The following is a 16,647-nucleotide window of genomic DNA, read 5'->3' as shown; positions in this document are numbered from 1 at the left end:
GCCATTTTTTATATTTTAGTTAAATTTAGGGACCTTGGAAGAAATACACAAAATTGTTGAAATTTCTTCCACCAGAGACCTAGTTGAGCCCTGAATCCGCCGCTGACGCTGGTCGCCACTCTCTCCATAGCTGAAATCGATCAGTTGCAGAGAGGAATGTCGCACTTTGGAAGATCGGGTCCTCCCGATATCAGAGATACTTATTCGCTTCTCGTCCTCAACATCACATTCCGTATCTCCGATCCCTAATTTTCTCTTATCTTCTTTCTTTATCTTCAATCTCTTACCATTTCTTTGTTTTTCAGGAACCACCGCCGACGATCTTTACCCGCTTTTCGACAAGTATGGAAAAGTCGTCGACGTCTTCATTCCCAGAGACCGCAGGTTTCTTTCTCTCTTTTGCGTTTAATCTTTTCTTTTGATGAATTTGAGTGCGTAATTGGTTGGTTTTGATTTCTGTTAGGACTGGGGATTCTCGGGGATTTGCGTTTGTTCGATACAAGTATGCGGACGAAGCACAGAAGGCTATTGACAAGCTTGACGGTTAGCTTCAGTTCGACCAAAAAATCACGTTAAGCTTGAGCTTTTGGAGTTTAAATTTGATGCTGTTTATATGCGAAACCAATTTGGGTTTCTACTCTGTTCTCTAGGGCGAATGTTGGATGGTAGAGAAATTATGGTTCAATTCGCTAAGTACGGTCCCAATGCTGAGAAAATGTGAGTTTACTATAAATATTTTAAACGCTTTTGGATGTAATTTGTTACACTTCACAGCTGCACAAGAACGTGTTTCTTGATTCTTGAATTTTGGTTTGTATCAGTCGCAAGGGGAAGGTGATGGAGTCATCATCATCGATGACAAGGGGCAGGTCAAGGAGCCGCAGTCCACGTCCAAGGTGAGAGTTCTAGTCTAAATGCATCTGAACTTGGAGTTCGAATCAGAGCTCTGGTGAAGAAATTTATATTTTCTCGAGGTAATTATCCTCGTTTACTTGCGATTCAAACGAAAAATTTCAATGTACCCTTCCGCATAGTCATGTAGAGTGAAGGAGGTAATAATTTTTATCTGGTTGTGAATGCAATTTCTTTAGTAGAATTGGTGTGTATGGTACACCTAGAATTAGCTATGTGTGTTAATCTAGTTAATGGTAAAGTTTAACACAATGATTAAGGACACAATTTCTTGACTTCACAAAAAGTGTGGATGATTAAAAGTCTTATGCTTGAAGAAGTATATTGAAAATCATGAATTTGTACACTTTTTTCTTTTTCTGGGGGTCACCAATCGTTATATGAAACTACCTTAAATATGTTACTAACTTGTATTTGGTTAACTCGTTATGACAAAATTTTATGGACAAGGGACGAATGGTTATAAGGCTTGTCTTAAATTGAGTTTCTTATCATTACAGGCAGTTGATTGTTATCTCATTATTTCCAGCTGGTTACTCTACCTTCTCTTATGGATTGCAAAAATATTTCAGGCACCGTGATGACCACAGGGATAGGGATTACAGGAGAAGAAGCCGCAGTAGAAGCCGGGAGAGATATGATCGTGATAGACCCCACAGAAGTGAGAGAGAACGCCATAGAAGTAGGAGTTGTAGTGCTAGTCCTGACCGTAATAAAGATCGAAGGAGAGAAAGAGATGATGAAAGGCGTAGTGCAAGCCGCTCCGATAGAAGGTATATGAATACTTTCTTTCTTTTATTGCTTTTAAGGGATATCGTATTTAGGCGTTCTAAGGTTGGCATGGGTTCTAGTTAGTTTCCATCCTTTTATGGTTTGCAACACTTACTCTAGTAGTTGTGAGATAGGAGTATTTGAAGTCTTGTTATTTACTTACATTTGGAGGGGATGGGTGGAACCATAGAGGTGCTCATTTTATTCTACCAGGTTCGGCAAAGAGAGAGGGGTATGTTGGCCAAACGTTACATATTTTTTAGAACATGGCTTATGAAAATCACCCTGCGTTTGAAATATTCTCCATAAGTCCATAATTCTAATAAGAGAACGAAAAATAGACCTCTTTGAAGAACACACTCAAGAGAAACAAGCAAAAGCACAGTTATTCAGCCATCTTACCCTGAACTTTCGTTTGAAAGATGGAAAAAACTGTCTGAAAATAGCTTTTGAACAACTCCTCTTAACACATTCACAATCAATACACCAACAGTGATCTAGTAATACAATGGAAAATATTCCGGAGATCGATCCATTAGGGAAAAAAAACTCTCTTCTTATTCTCAAAAAACTTAGATGTAGCAGATTTTTAGGTAATAAAAGGTTCAAATATGAATGAGACTATCTGAAATTTCCACATATTGTAAACTCGTTCCCTGCTAAGAACATGCTCCTATTTCACTTCGGTTGGTTAGACGAACAGAAGTAAAATAATCCAGAGAAACATGAGAAATCGACCAACATGTATTGCTGAATCAAAGGAGTTACAACATAGGGTTCACTATGTGTCAAACCAAAGATACCTAGTCATTTATGGTGGTGAAGAACAAGAACAAAACCCAACTGAGGAATTGATCATGCATGCATTGAGAGTGATTTTTGTGTGTTATCGCTATGAATTTTAGCATTGGCAGCGCACAATTGAGTAATTCTGCTCACATATTTACAAATATCTTGTTAGAGCTTTAATACTTTATAAAGAATTTTTCCATTGTAACGTCTCACACTCCAAAATCAATGATCTAGCATTACTAGGAGTTTTATTTCAAGTTTCTTGAGCATATCCAAACGCACTTTTCATTTAATTTTCTGGACATCTCACACTGCCAAAACCATGCAAGGTCCTCATCCTTCATTCACTGCAATTCTTATAATTCTTTTCGGTCTGCACTCTAATTGGAAATGACTTTATACTGAAGCATGTCACCCACCCGACATTCCCCTGATACTCGGAGAAGCATTTCTCCACGTAGGACACCATCGAGGGGTAGAAGCGATGATGAACATTCACCTCAGAGAGAGAATGGCTCACTAGATGATAAGCCAGTCGATTCTCGTAGCCCATCTCCTGCTAAATCCGATGCCGATGTAAGCTAACTAATCTGCCATTCTTATTGCCAATGATTCTTTAAAAAAAAAAAAGTGCTGGTCTGTCTAGTGATATCTATAATTTGTGCCTGCAGGAGTGATCTATAAGTGCCATAGGGATAATATATGAAAGCAAGGCATTGGATTTTAGAAATTCTTTATGCATTTTATGAACAATCATGGCATCCCAGGGGGATATTTTACACAAGTGTATCTGCCTTTAGACTCCCAAGGACTGTTGGATGCCTAGATAGACGTGTAGGATCTTGTTCTTAATTAGTTTTGAGTTATTTTTCCCTTTTTTCCCTTTAGATTTCATTTTAGTATCTGTACTATTTACATGCAAAATATGAGTCTTCCCAGTGTTTGGTTTTGACCTCCTTAGATGTATAATGAATTGATTCTTCTGCCTTGTATCTTGTCTTTTTGGAACCTATTCACCACATTTTGTAGCTAATATACTTTCTAACATGGTTGGGTTTATTGATTTAGATGCTCTGTGGATGAATTTGGTCATTGAGTGTGGTTTACACAAATGTTTACTATGAGCAGGTACAAAGAAAAGGCCTTTGATATATCTTTTTGATAGTTATTTCACTCATGGTTGAGAACTACAAGTTTAGAACTGTTAGACTTGTATTTATTTAGTGATCTTTTACTTTAAAAGGTTTTAAACTAGTCTTAGTTTTTCTAAGAGGTCAAAGACTCGAACCTTCTCCAACATGTTGAACTTGAAATGTAACCGCCCAAGTCCATCGCCCGTGGATATTGTCCTCTTTGAGCTTTCCTTTTTAGGCTTTTCTTCGAAGTTTTTAAAATGCGTTTGCTAGAGAGAGTCACACCTTTATAAAGAATGTTTCATTCTCCTTCTCAACCGATGTGTGATCTCACAATCCACCCCCTTTTGGGGTCTAGTATCCTTGCTGGCACTTGTTCCTTTCTCCAATGGATGTGCGACTCACCAATCCACCTCCCTTCGGGGCCCAACATTCTTGCTGGTATATCGTTCTGTGTCCACCCTCTTCCCAACCCGTGTTTGACTCTGATACCAATTGTAACAACTCAAGCCCACTGCTAGTTGATGTTGTTCTCTTTGGGCTTTTCCTCTTCCTTAATGTTTCTAAAATGCAACTACTAGAAAGAGGTTTTTATAACTTTATAATAGGTTCTTACAACTTTATAATGTATATTTCGTTCTCCCCTCCAATCGAAGTGGGATCTTAGCATGAGAGAAACGAACGCCCTTTTGAGACAAAAGACACCTAATGGTGAAAGAGTATCTCAAGCTACGATATAGCTGGTTCCTAGTACTTGTTATATATATATATATCTATCAAATATTCAGGCTAAAACATTGTGCCGTTCTACTAATGGGCTGAGATTTACTCACTCAACAAGGTAGCTACGCCAAGCTAACTTAGGTAAGTACCATCAGCTTATCTTCTCAGCTCAGACATTAGCTTGTTCTCAAACCCATTAGACTTGCTAAGATAAGAGACTCCTAGATGAAGACATGTAATTCTAATGAGAATCGACGAGCTTGAGAGGCTTAATTGCTCGTAGATCAATAATTAGTTGACTATTGATCTCACCTACGGTGTCGGTGCCTCGAGCTTGTCACTAATCAAATCACAATCAACTCACCATGATTAAACGTAAGAAAAGTGCATCTACTAACAATATATTACATATGGTCTCATTTCTGATGCGACAGCTTAAATTTCTAATTATGATCATTGCATTTTTTCTTCCCGACTCAAGATTTAGGTCTGTCGCAAACATCATAGGGCATTTGACTAACTAATTCTCGATGTTCAACCCCTTTTCTCTTTTATGTCTTTTTCAAGGACGCTCGTTTTCTCTAGGGTTATTCATTGCTACCTGATTCAACATGTAACAAGTGGACCTAGTAGCGTTCCAATCAAAATGGATCTACCAATCTTTCGGTCAATAAACTTTGATGCAATGTATTATAATAAAGAGAAATCGGTGCGGTAATCATTTTCTTAGTCGAACAGCATATAAAAACAAGAAGATTTAGTTTTTCGAGCTATTCTCACTTGATTATACTTAGATCATCTCTCTTCTAACCTTTTAACGAGTTTTCACGGCATAAGAATTATTATTGATCTTTTAACTATTTGTTATTATTATTTGTTGGGAATTAAAGTGTCTTTTGTTTTTTATGTATTAACTTTAGAGATTAAAAATAGGAGTTAATTTCGGTCACATTATTATATTAATAATTTAATTTACTGATTAAACTTAATTTTCGGAAATTGCTTAAAAATCGGTAAAAATAAAATTACTCGTTTACTAAACAAGCTAATTAGCAAAACGACAGCTACTTTTATCCGTTTAATTAGGCGAATTTTAATATTTAAAACAAAAATTAAATTAAATAAAAGGCGGATTTTAAGTAGTGGATGTTCAAAACGTCGCCGTCAAAGCCCCTGCCGACATTGCTCCTATTGGTCCGCATCCCATTAACAAGTAACTAATTTTTATTTTTCTTTCCTTATTCTTTGGATTCCATTGTTACTTAATATTCAAATTATTTACAGCGTTATTTATTTCTTAATTATTTACAACTAATATTTTATTATATTACTCTGTTACCGTTTGCAGGTCTTAAGGTCTACGTAGCTACGTGTGGTTGGACACGATCATTTCAAAGGGACACAAGTATGTCTGATGTTTTAAAACATGTGTCGAGGATTCGAATGATCTGTAGGATTTAATTGTTTATACTTGTTGAAGAACGTGATTTTTTGTTCAATTTGTTACATTAGGACAAGACTACGATAATAACATTGTTGTACCGACCAAACAAAAAAAGAGTCAAAGTTGATTATTCCGTATTTTCTGAATGGCACTCTATCTATCTGTGAGATCTCACATTGGTTGGAGAGGGGAACAAAACATTTCTTATAAGAGTGTGAAAACTTCTCCCTAGTAAATACGTTTTGAAATTTTGAGCTTGATGATGTTACATAACGAGCCAAAACGAACAATATCTACTAGCAGTGGGTTTGGATTGTTACAAATTGTATCAGAGCTAGACACCGAGCAGTGGGTTTAAATTATTACAAATTGTATCAGAGGTAGACACTGAGCGGTGTGCCAACGAGAACGTTGGGTCCCAAAGGGGTTGAATTGTGAGATCTCACATCGATTGGAGAGAGAAACAAAACATCTCTTATACGAGTGTGAAAATCTCTCCCTAATAGACGCATTTTACATCACGTGTCATTTAAAAAATATATATATATATATAAAAAAGGGCCAAAAACGTTAATTTTAAAAAATGGAGGGACTAGGTAGAAAAAAGAAAATTAATTTACATCACATCACGTGGTTGTTTCTTGCAATACAATTATGAAGCCCAACATGAAAGAGATGGGTTCTAAATATTTTGTGAGCAAATGAAATTACAAAAATGCCCTCATTTACAACCCTTCCAACGGTCATTTCCGATGGCCAATTAGGACATATCCTTAATATCATTCCCTATAGAAGCTTCTCTAGCAACATTAAAAACTAAAATAATTATTCAAATAATATCATTCCCTTTTTTATTTTTAAATAAATTATTCTATTTTAAGAACTTTAAATAAATTAACTTAATTTATAATTTTTTAGTTCTTAACATAACATTAATTACTTTCAACAATATTATTACATTATTTAATTTTAATTTAAATGTTATTCATTAATAAATATATTATAAATAAAGCTTAATTTTAAATAAATGAAGGCAATAAAATCATATACATTTTTTAATCGTAATAATTAGTACAATAAAGGAATTAATTAATTATATATATATTAAATTAAAAAAAAAATAATGATAAAAGGGAAATGAGTGCACGTGAAAGTTTAGCTCACATGCCATCTTTGCTACTTTCTCAGTGAATTATGCTTTTCCACTTGCCCTCCTCCTTATAATTATTTCCAATTTTGTTATTATTTATTATTTATTATTTATTTTCCCCATTTTCCATTTTAAATTTGTAATTTAATTTAATTTAATATTTTTATGAATTTTTGATTCTCCCCATTTTGGGTACACCTAAAGTCACAAGATTGGTTGGCACATTTGACTTTCTAGTCATTTCACCCATTTTTACATATATTTTTATTTCCTATATAAATTAATTAATAAATAAAGTGGTCCTTTTTGGGATAAATTAATTAAAATAAATATATATAAATAACTTATTAATTAAAATAAAAGAAATTAATTATTGATATTTCAAAGAATTCCAATTTTTGGCGTGTTTGGTGCATGAGACCAACCAAACCATATCCAAACAAAAACAATTTTAAATAATATATATTATTATATTATTATTTCTACACCTAACGTGTTTCCTTCTTTGGTACCTAGTGTAATTTAAGAAAGTGTGGGGGAGGGAAGTATAAAAAAGGTGAAATAGACAAGGACGTATTTGCAATAATTAACAATATTAAATTATAAATTTGGTCCTTAATTTTTTTTTAATTTTTATATATATTCAAAATATCAAAATATGAATTAAATTTATACACTTGTTAAAAGATTACAATATTTAATATATATTTCTTAATACAACTTGTTTAATGAAAAAAAATAATAAATAAATATAGAGAAATTGGGGGGGTAATTTGCAAAAACGAGAAACAGTCATTTGGTGGCACGTGCGGCGCAAATGGAAATGGCGCTTAGAAAATTCAAATATTTTAAATAGAGAAAAAAAAAATTAAATACAGCAATATTGATCTCGCTTGTAATCCACTCTCCATTAAAAAAAATTAAAAAAAGTTAAAAAAGAAAAAGAAATAAATAGAAACTTCCAGATCCTGAGGGTATTTTCGTCATTTCGGTTTTAAAAAAAGACATCTCTGGTTCGACGGCAGGGTTGGGAAGTCGGAAAGCGCTTCCGTCTGGTTTCTTCGTGGAGAGTAAAGCAGAAGCCATTAACAAATAGCTTCAGAGTGCTTTTGAAGCGAACTCAGACCAACTCCATTTCTTCATCTTCTTCGCTTCCATTTCTCTCTCTCTCTCTCTCTCTCTCTCTCCTCTGCAATTCTTCCCAATTCCTTTCTTCTTCTTCTTCTTCTTCAATGGACAGAGCTACTCCTGTTCGGAAGCCTCACACCTCTACTGCAGATCTGCTCACTTGGCCGGAAGTTCCGCCGGCTGATTCCTCTGCGCTTTCTTCTTCTGCTTCTCGCTCTGCTCCGAGGTCTCATCAGGTACTTTCTACATTTTTATCTTTTTTCCTTTTCTTCTTTCCTTTCGTCTTCTTCTGCTTATTCTCTTTGTTTTTGTTGTTTTTGTAGCCCTCCCCTGGGATTAGTAAGGTCGTCTTTGGAGGTCAGGTCACGGATGAGGAGGTTGAGAGCTTGAACAAAAGGTGAGATCTAAATCGGTTTTGTTCTTGCTTATTTCATTCCTGTTCTTTTGGATAATTTTTGTTTCGGTTTCTTTCTTGTGCCGAATTGTGAGTACTGTGAATTGTTAAGGTGGAAACTCGAATGAGCTAATCTGTTTCGTTTCGGTGTTTTCTTGATATTGAGAAGACTGTTTTGTTCTCTCTCCCTATTTCTCATTCGCTGCTATTTTGTCGCTCTTTTTCAGTTGTGTAGCGCTTGTTGAATTTGTATCATTTCTGTAAACCTCCGATCTGCTTGCTTAGTTTTTAAAAATTGGCCAAGTTATTCAAATTTCAAATCTCTATCTCTTCCTCCTTGCGTGGTAATATTTGTTTTGCTCAAATGACTGCTGATTGGATCTCAAATCCGTATTCCTTTCTGGTTTTCAAGGCATTTTCACAAATCTTTGATCAAATTTGTTCGTCCTTCCCGCATCAATTGATTTTAACGTCATTTGAATGCAAATTTTCTAGTTGCTTTTGAGTCTTAACGGTTTACAATCTTGAATTTGCTGGAGTCGTTTAGCTTGAGTTTCATATGAGGCGTCTCATTTGTTGTTTAATTTGCAAACACCAGGAAACCCTGTTCTGGTTATAAAATGAAGGAGATGACTGGCAGTGGCATTTTTGTTGCAAACGAAGAAGATGATGAACTAGAATCTGGAAGCGCCAACCCTTCACAGAATAAAACAGGAATACGTATGTACCAGGTATCCATCGAAGAAGATCATCATTTATTGCAGTTTATCTGTGACTGTGAGAAGAATTTGTGTTTGGTTAAGGCTTTTCTAACTTCTATTCTTGACGGCTCGATCAACTGCAGCAAGCCTTGGCTGGGATTAGTCATATTTCATTCGGTGAAGAAGGAAGTGTTTCTCCTAAAAAACCAACTACTCTACCCGAGGTTGCGAAGCAGCGTGAGCTGAGCGGGAACCTAGAAAGCGATGCCGATGCAATGTTGAAGAAGCAGCTTTCTGATGCTAAATGCAAGGAGCTTAGTGGACATGATATATTCGCGCCTCCTCCTGAGATCTTACCCCGACCAACAACTGCACGCACTTTGGATTTAAAAGGAAGCATTGAGATTGGGGAGCCTGATAATGTAAGTAGTACTCTTCTGATCAAGTAATTTTCAGGATGGAATTTTAGTCCTTCTAATTTCAAATACATCCATTTTGAATGCACACCCCACAAACGACACTCTCTCATTTTGCTTAGAAATTACATAATTTAGTGTTAGGTTCTCACCATAGCTGCTCGTTCGTTCGTTCGTTCGTCAGGCAGCATGGATAGAAGGGTCTTGCATCAACCAATTTATCTTACTCGTTCTTTTGCATCTTAGTTTCCTGATGGGGTTAGAATCTTAATGATGAAATCCTAGGATTCCAGTTGGTTAATATACGTGCGACTAAGTTATCATAAGGGTAGTTCATCAACTAATTCACTCGTTCCTTTGCATCATATTTTCACGATGGGGCCAGAAGCTCACTCACAATGATGAAATCCTAGGATTCCAGTTTGCTAATATACTTGCAATCATTACTAATTGCTCTACGTGGGGTTGCTTGTTCTGAATAATTTAGCATGTCCCTGTTTTTTTTTTTTTTGTTAACTTTTCTTCCAAGTCTTTCTTCGAAGCATATAATATCATTTAATTAGTTAATATATCATCATTGCGAGCTTCTGTTATCTTCAGTACTAACATCCCTAGTTTTCATTCATCCCTTTATTAATTCTAATAAGGCCTGCGTTCCTTCTGATATTCCACATGGGATACCAACACAGATAAACGTGATCCCTGGTGAAGAACCTTCAGTAAAGACAGCAAAGAAGATATACGACAAGAAATTTTCGGAGTTATCAGGAAACGACATCTTCAAAGGCGACGTTCCTCCGTCGTCTGCAGAGAAACCATTGAGCGTCGCAAAATTACGCGAAATGAGTGGGAGCGACATATTTGCAGACGGGAAGGTAGAGACCCGAGACTACTTAGGCGGGGTACGCAAACCCCCGGGCGGAGAGAGCAGCATTGCATTGGTTTAAGTAATCTAGGTTCTAACCAAAACTCAATACTTTCAGTTGGTGGGGAGATGGATATTATGAAAATTGTGATCTGGTTTGGGTAATTATTATGTTTTAGGGTTAACTATGGAGTCTGCTAATTGAGTTATGTACTTGGTTAGTTGTGTGCAGTTTTATGTTGGTTGGTTGGTTGGTTGGTTGTCTTCTTTCTTCCTATTTTACTCTTTCCATCTCTTGGGGTTCTTCTCATTTGTTTATCATTATATTGATTAATTGATTCGGTTATTATGCTCAACCCTAAACCCTTTTTTTATTTCCTATTTTAATATTTTCATGTTTTAATTCCTATAAATAAAATTTTATCTTAATGAGCCAATATAAAGTAGAGATGTCGTCCGCATGAGGCGGGAATGGGGAAGTCTTCCCTGTTTTCATTCCCACTACCTGTTTCATTTTTCGTCATTGCGAAATTCTCCATTTAACTTTGGAGATCGAGTCTGGGAAGTAAGCAGTTCCTTCAACATCTCTTCGTCTGCAAAGAATTTTCGATGCAAAAACATAGAGACAAAAGGCTGATCTTTGAATGAGAAAAAGAGTGGATCTACAGGATCCCAAATGAATTGGCTTATTAAAAAAAATCTTGTTCGTTGGAAGATCTATCACGTGTCTAGTACTGCACGGTTCCACTTTGCAAGAACTCTGAATCATTCTTTTCATCAGAAATGATCTACTTGCCCCGAAATGACCTAGCCCAAGAGGGAAATCTAATTTTACTGTGTTTATTATTCTTGAAAAAAAAAAAAAAAGTTATTTCAAAATTTTCATTTCTTAATATAATCTTTAATTAAAAAAAATGGTAAAAAATCCTAATAAATCAATATAATTTTAAAATTTTAAAATTTAATACCTTTAACCAAAAAAAATTATAAGTGAAAGTAATATTTATAAATATGAAATTAAGAAAAAAATTAAATGGTTATCATTTTTTTTTTTTTTTGGTACTATAAAGATTAAAATTTAAATTTGTGAATATTTACTATATAATATTTTAACCAATAAATTAAGTCTCGATGGGCTTAATTATTATTTTTTCTTTTATATATATATAATATGAAGAAATAGAAAAATGAAATATCAAGGACAGAGGTGATTAAGAGCAGAAATTAAAACCAAATTAAAAGGGATAATCATGATTAGTGGGCATTTTTCCCTCTTTACATCTTTTAATTTTACCTTTTTAAAATTAGATTTTAAAAAAAAAAAAAAAAAAAAAAAAGACGAAACAAAATAAAGCATAAAAGTTACTCATCATCTCTTCCAACTCCGAGTTCTCAGCAATGGATTGTGACTGATTTTGGATTGTTTTTCTTCTTTTTCATCATCTTCTTGTTCTTCTTTTGGTTTCCGCTCGATCCACCCGACTGATCTGCAACGCATCAGTAACAGAGCATTTGGCGGCGGAACAGAGCAACTGATATTGTTTCTGGGTTTGGTTTCTTCTTTTTCCTGTACAATCATGAACCATTCCGCGAACATTGTTCTTCTCGAACCTTTGTTGGGTTCTTCTTCCGATTCGCACTCGCCGTCGCCGTCGCCGTCTTCTTGTTCTTCTTCCGATGTGATTACGGACTGATGGAAGCCTCTGAAGCAACGGAAATCGAAGCGGAAGCCGCGAAAACACGACAGAATATTAACGATTTCTCTTTTGAATCGAAGTGGGTTTTGATTTTGATTGGGTAATTTCTTCTTCTTCTTCTTGTGAATTCGCTCGATTTCTTCCATAACTGATCGCCAATTCTTGGTGGTGGGTCGGATTTTGATCTTGCCGGCACATGTGACCTTCGGCGATGTCGGCTCCGACGCCAACTCCTTGGCCCAAAGCAGAGGGCTAGCTTGGGCGGCTCCAACCGGCGTTGGCCTTTTCTGGTGGCGACGGTGGGATTCCGACGGCGGTCTGGCCGGACTGCAGATGGGTTTTGGTAAAAGGGTGAGAGGGGAACGTGCCGGAAAGCAAACGAGAAGGTCGGCCGGCGGAGCAGTGGGTTTGGATTTGGAAGTTCTTGATTTCATGGATTTCATTTTCTGGTTTGTGTTGAAGAAGATGAGTGAAATTTGGATTTTAAAACAAAAAGAGTGGGAAAATCTAATTAAAGCACTTTTTTTAAAAAAAATTTAAAAAAAATCTCTAGAAAAAGTGCTCCAACACCTCTGTTGTAAATTAACCCATGTGTTAGATCGTCCCAATCATCCCATTGGGACGTCCCGAACATTTATCCATGCTAGTTTTTAAATCATTTACGACATACGTTCTAAATAACGGGGTATATAATCCAACCTCTGACACATGGGTTGGGGCACAGTACCAGCACACCCTTGTCGTTCGGGAGTATATAATTCAATCTCTGACACATGGGTTGGGGCACAGTACCAGCACATCCTTGTCGTTCGGGGGTATATAATCCAACCTCTGACACATGGGTTTGGGCACGGTACTAGCACACTCCTATCGTTTGATATTGTTGTTGAAAAACTCAACGGGAGTATATAATCCAACATCTGACACATGGGTTGGGGCACAGTACCAACACACCCCGTCGTTCGGTATTGTTGTTGAAAAACTCATTTCAAAGGAAGTCTCCCGAAATACTCGTCTCGAAACGTTCACGCATGTTGTAACACACCCATGTGCAATAGGGTAGCTCGCTGTTATTTTTTCAAATTACGATCCAAAATTGACCTTTTGAGAGTAGGATTAAAAAAAACACAGAAATTAACAGGGGTAAAAATGTAATTTAACAATTTTTGTTGTAAATAAAAAAATAAAAAATGGAAAGTAAATTTGAATAAAGATTAATATAATATTTACTTTTTATAATATAAAATAAAATTATTTAATCATCAAATTCACAATAGTATATTCTTATTCTTACTGTTAAAATATAATTATTAGAACAAAGTAAGTTAATTTTTAATATATGGTCAAATTTCAAGTTGGATTATTTAAATTTTTTTTAAAAAAATATTGTTCTGACCTTTGAAAAATATCATTCGGCCCAAAGATTAGGGCCCAATATAAACGGGCTTCAATTGGTCCATTATAAATAAATATATTTCCAGCTCAGAAAGTTTTAATTTACAGTATTTATATATATTTAGAAAAGAAAAAAGAAAAAAGAAAAATCTAGAAAGAGTTCATTTCTAACTGATACCTCCGGCCCTTCTTCAGTAACGCTCCCACTGCCTCACCGTACACATCATCACCTTCGAACGTCCTCAATGCCACCTCATCATTCTCTTTCTCCATGTCATCAGTTTTATCCTTGCTGGCATTTGTGGTTGGCCTCACCACCACCAACGTGGCGTCCTCCATCCACATCCCTCGCCGGAGCTCCACCCTCGGCAGATGTCTCATCCTCACCGTAGTACTCGGAACCCTCGTTCTCGTCCGTCGCCATTCCCCTCCCTCCGCCGCTACTCCGCCGCCGTCTTCGCCGCTACGCTCTCTCGATTTCCTCCACTCATCTAAACCGTCCTTGTCCATCTCCACCACGCCTTCCCCTTCCCTGTCTCGCAAAACAAGACTCTCCACCTCCAAATGCTCCTCGATCACCTCCGCCAACACGTTGTGCCTCGCCGATGCCGTAATCAGAGTACTAATCGTCAAAAACACCTTCGATTTCAGTTCTTCGATGAAATCGAAACCATCCGCCACAGCCGTCTCATCATACGACTCATACCTAATCCCTCGAAATAGCAAAATCACGCAACTCCTAAGCGTAATCCCAAACTCCGCTCTCCATTTAACGCCTCCGATTCTCTCAACCTTAAGATCTCCCGTCGGAAACTCGATCTCTAAACGCTGGATCCGGATAAACTGACGGAGGATTTGCGCCGGAGAGTTCTGCGATTCGGACTGAACGAGGATAGGAGAAATCAAATCGAAGAACGATTTCACAACGGACTTGAAAAATCCGTAGAGGAACGAGTTTTCATCGGAATCAGAATCGGAAGAAATGACGCAATCGACCTTGAGAAAGAGAGAATCGGAATGAGGAACGAGGGAGTTGAATCGCTTCGAGACGGCTCTGCAACGGATCAAGGTTTTGACATCGGAAACGGAGTTGAAAATCAGAAGAATTATGGAATCTGGAAGAGAATCGAAGGCATCGTCGATGTGGATTAACGAAGAATCCTGCCCTTCCGCCATGGAAGACTGCAAGAAATTATCCGTTATGTTTATTTTTTTTGTTTTCGTTTTTACGTACTTATTTAACAGAAGCTCCGCCTGCAAGGCAAGTGGGAGAGAGATAGAGAAAGGACAAGTTGCGGGAGGTTTGACCGTTGACCTACAACCAATGGGACCCACAGGCCCAATTACGGCCCATTGAAATTCACAAAATTTTTAAATATTAATATAGAAGCGTAAAAGATTTTGGTCCATCTCCTTGTCCATACATACATATACATATACATATACATTCATACATACATACATGTAACGACTCAGATCCACCGCTAGCAGATATTGTTCTTTTTGTGCTCTCCCTCAAGACTTTAAAACGCGTCTAGGGAAAGGTTTCCATACCCTTGTAAATAATGTTTTGTTTTCCTCCCCAACCAATGTGAGATATCACAGTACACACCATATAATATATATATATATATATATATATATATATAAAAAGGAGTAGAAACTTCTTTCTAGCAAACAATATTTGCTATTGATGGGCTTGAGCTGTTATAAATGGTATCAAAGCTAGTCACTAGACGGTACAAGGCACGGGTCGAAGTAGGGTTTAGACTCTCTCTATAGTATACACGTTTTAAAATCGTGAGGTTGACGATGATACATAACAGACCAAAGCGAACAATATCTGCTAGCGATAGAGTTTGGTTGTTACTACCTCCACAGACCTATACGAGTCATTTCAACACGCTTTGTCATCGCTCAACATCAACCAATATAGAATTATTCCGAGCAAAATAGAGATTTTTAATTGGTCAAAAAAATTTGACGTAATACTAGCCCAACTTTATTGAGTTTCTTCCGAGAATGGACAACGGCTAACCCATATTTAATATGGTTGGAAAATTTGTCACAAAAAAAAAATGATGGGAAGAAAAGGTCAAAAAAAGGGTGTGAACCTAATCCATGTCCCTATTGATATTGGCTCTACAACTTGACCTCTAAAGGATAGAGCGTTGATGGCTGTTGTTCGTTCGAGTCGGATTATTTTTGTAGTTATTAAAGTCATTAAATTATATATTTTTTTAAATAAAATTATTAATTTATTGATCAGTCATTATCCAACGATTCTATATATATATTTTTTAATTAATTCTCTCGATCGTAAAATTAAAGAAATATTAATCGAAATAATAAAATATGACGGAGAATTTAGTTATTAATTTATTTTTAAAAAAATTAATTAAAATAATGGAATATTTTGAATACAAAAGGGATGATTGATTAATTCAACAAAATTATTTATTATTATTATTATTAAATATCACTTTAATATTTCAACTTAAGTGGTTGGAATGAAAAATAATTAGTGTGATATTCATAATTTTCGAACGTTACTTAAACCGAGTATCATTCAATTCGTGCGGTAAAAGAAACGTAATAATTGACCTTTTTTTTAAACAAATTATTATTTTCTTTTCATTTTCATTCCAAATATTAAATTAAAGATTCCATAAAAAAAAAATTAAACTTTTATTAACATTATTTTTTATCTTATTTCTTTTAAATATTTATCGTTATTATTACACTCTGTCACACGTACTAATATTTAAATTAACATAGTAAAAACTTAAAAGTTTGGAAGAAAATGTTGCGAAGGTTCGATAAAAAGAAAAAATATCAAATTGGGTTGGACCAAGATTTCTCGAAGATATGAAGTTGATCAGGAGACTTGGGCTTTAACCCAAGTTCCCGTCTCTCTCCAATCTGATAGTTTAATCTCTTTTTATGTTTCGGCCCATTTTACTAGACCCTTGAGATTTTCGGTCTCTATGCTTATTCTTACGGTCTAATTTCACTCATAACATTAGCTTATAGGTTGATTTTAATAGACCCTCGAGAATCCCAGTAGAAAAGACATTCAATTCAAGTCTTCAATAATCCTGTCTAGAAGTGTACATGGGTCGGGTT

At 35.9% G+C, this 16,647-nt stretch overlaps 4 protein-coding genes across 5 annotated transcripts; 2 read left to right on the top strand and 2 right to left on the bottom strand.

Annotated features, from left to right (window-relative positions):
- Positions 1 to 32: 32 nt before the first annotated feature.
- On the top strand, positions 33 to 3,508 carry LOC111799014 (serine/arginine-rich splicing factor SC35-like). 2 transcript variants are annotated; one of them, XM_023682394.1, is made up of 8 exons: positions 33 to 232; positions 306 to 384; positions 464 to 543; positions 651 to 717; positions 822 to 896; positions 1,485 to 1,685; positions 2,883 to 3,051; positions 3,147 to 3,487. In XM_023682394.1, the coding sequence occupies exons 1-8, from the start codon at positions 157 to 159 to the stop codon at positions 3,150 to 3,152; spliced, it is 753 nt and encodes a 250-aa protein (XP_023538162.1). In that variant the 5' UTR covers positions 33 to 156; the 3' UTR covers positions 3,153 to 3,487. The 2 variants fall into 2 exon arrangements, with proteins under 2 accessions (XP_023538162.1, XP_023538161.1); XM_023682393.1 differs by having other exon boundaries at positions 2,883 to 3,508.
- Positions 3,509 to 7,940: 4,432 nt separating this feature from the next.
- On the top strand, positions 7,941 to 10,785 carry LOC111798406. Its single transcript, XM_023681524.1, has 5 exons — positions 7,941 to 8,289; positions 8,377 to 8,450; positions 9,046 to 9,178; positions 9,292 to 9,570; positions 10,254 to 10,785. The coding sequence occupies exons 1-5, from the start codon at positions 8,158 to 8,160 to the stop codon at positions 10,509 to 10,511; spliced, it is 876 nt and encodes a 291-aa protein (XP_023537292.1). The 5' UTR covers positions 7,941 to 8,157; the 3' UTR covers positions 10,512 to 10,785.
- Positions 10,786 to 11,798: 1,013 nt separating this feature from the next.
- LOC111798734 lies at positions 11,799 to 12,569 on the bottom strand. Its single transcript, XM_023682051.1, has one exon. It carries the CDS (start codon positions 12,567 to 12,569, stop codon positions 11,799 to 11,801), a length of 771 nt encoding a protein of 256 aa, XP_023537819.1.
- A 1,008-nt stretch (positions 12,570 to 13,577) lies between these two features.
- Positions 13,578 to 14,861, bottom strand: LOC111798404 (F-box protein At1g22220-like). The gene has a single exon (XM_023681520.1). It carries the CDS (start codon positions 14,695 to 14,697, stop codon positions 13,672 to 13,674), a length of 1,026 nt encoding a protein of 341 aa, XP_023537288.1. The 5' UTR covers positions 14,698 to 14,861; the 3' UTR covers positions 13,578 to 13,671.
- Positions 14,862 to 16,647: the final 1,786 nt, after the last annotated feature.

Source organism: Cucurbita pepo, chromosome LG07 (genome assembly GCF_002806865.2).
Source record: "Cucurbita pepo subsp. pepo cultivar mu-cu-16 chromosome LG07, ASM280686v2, whole genome shotgun sequence".
Classification (NCBI taxonomy): domain Eukaryota; kingdom Viridiplantae; phylum Streptophyta; class Magnoliopsida; order Cucurbitales; family Cucurbitaceae; genus Cucurbita; species Cucurbita pepo.
Note: the sequence above shows the minus strand (reverse complement) of the source record. Positions and strands in the feature narration are given on the sequence as shown.

Coding starts and splice junctions, on each gene's coding strand:
- LOC111799014 (XM_023682393.1), top strand. CDS start 157: ATGTCGCACTTTGGAAGATCGGGTCCTCCCGATATCAGAGATACTTAT. Junction 544..650: donor GGCTATTGACAAGCTTGACG/GTTAGCTTCAGT, acceptor TCTGTTCTCTAG/GGCGAATGTTGGATGGTAGA. Junction 1,686..2,882: donor GCAAGCCGCTCCGATAGAAG/GTATATGAATAC, acceptor TTTATACTGAAG/CATGTCACCCACCCGACATT.
- LOC111798406 (XM_023681524.1), top strand. CDS start 8,158: ATGGACAGAGCTACTCCTGTTCGGAAGCCTCACACCTCTACTGCAGAT. Junction 8,290..8,376: donor CTGCTCCGAGGTCTCATCAG/GTACTTTCTACA, acceptor TTGTTTTTGTAG/CCCTCCCCTGGGATTAGTAA. Junction 8,451..9,045: donor GTTGAGAGCTTGAACAAAAG/GTGAGATCTAAA, acceptor TGCAAACACCAG/GAAACCCTGTTCTGGTTATA.
- LOC111798734 (XM_023682051.1), bottom strand. CDS start 12,569: ATGAAATCCATGAAATCAAGAACTTCCAAATCCAAACCCACTGCTCCG.
- LOC111798404 (XM_023681520.1), bottom strand. CDS start 14,697: ATGGCGGAAGGGCAGGATTCTTCGTTAATCCACATCGACGATGCCTTC.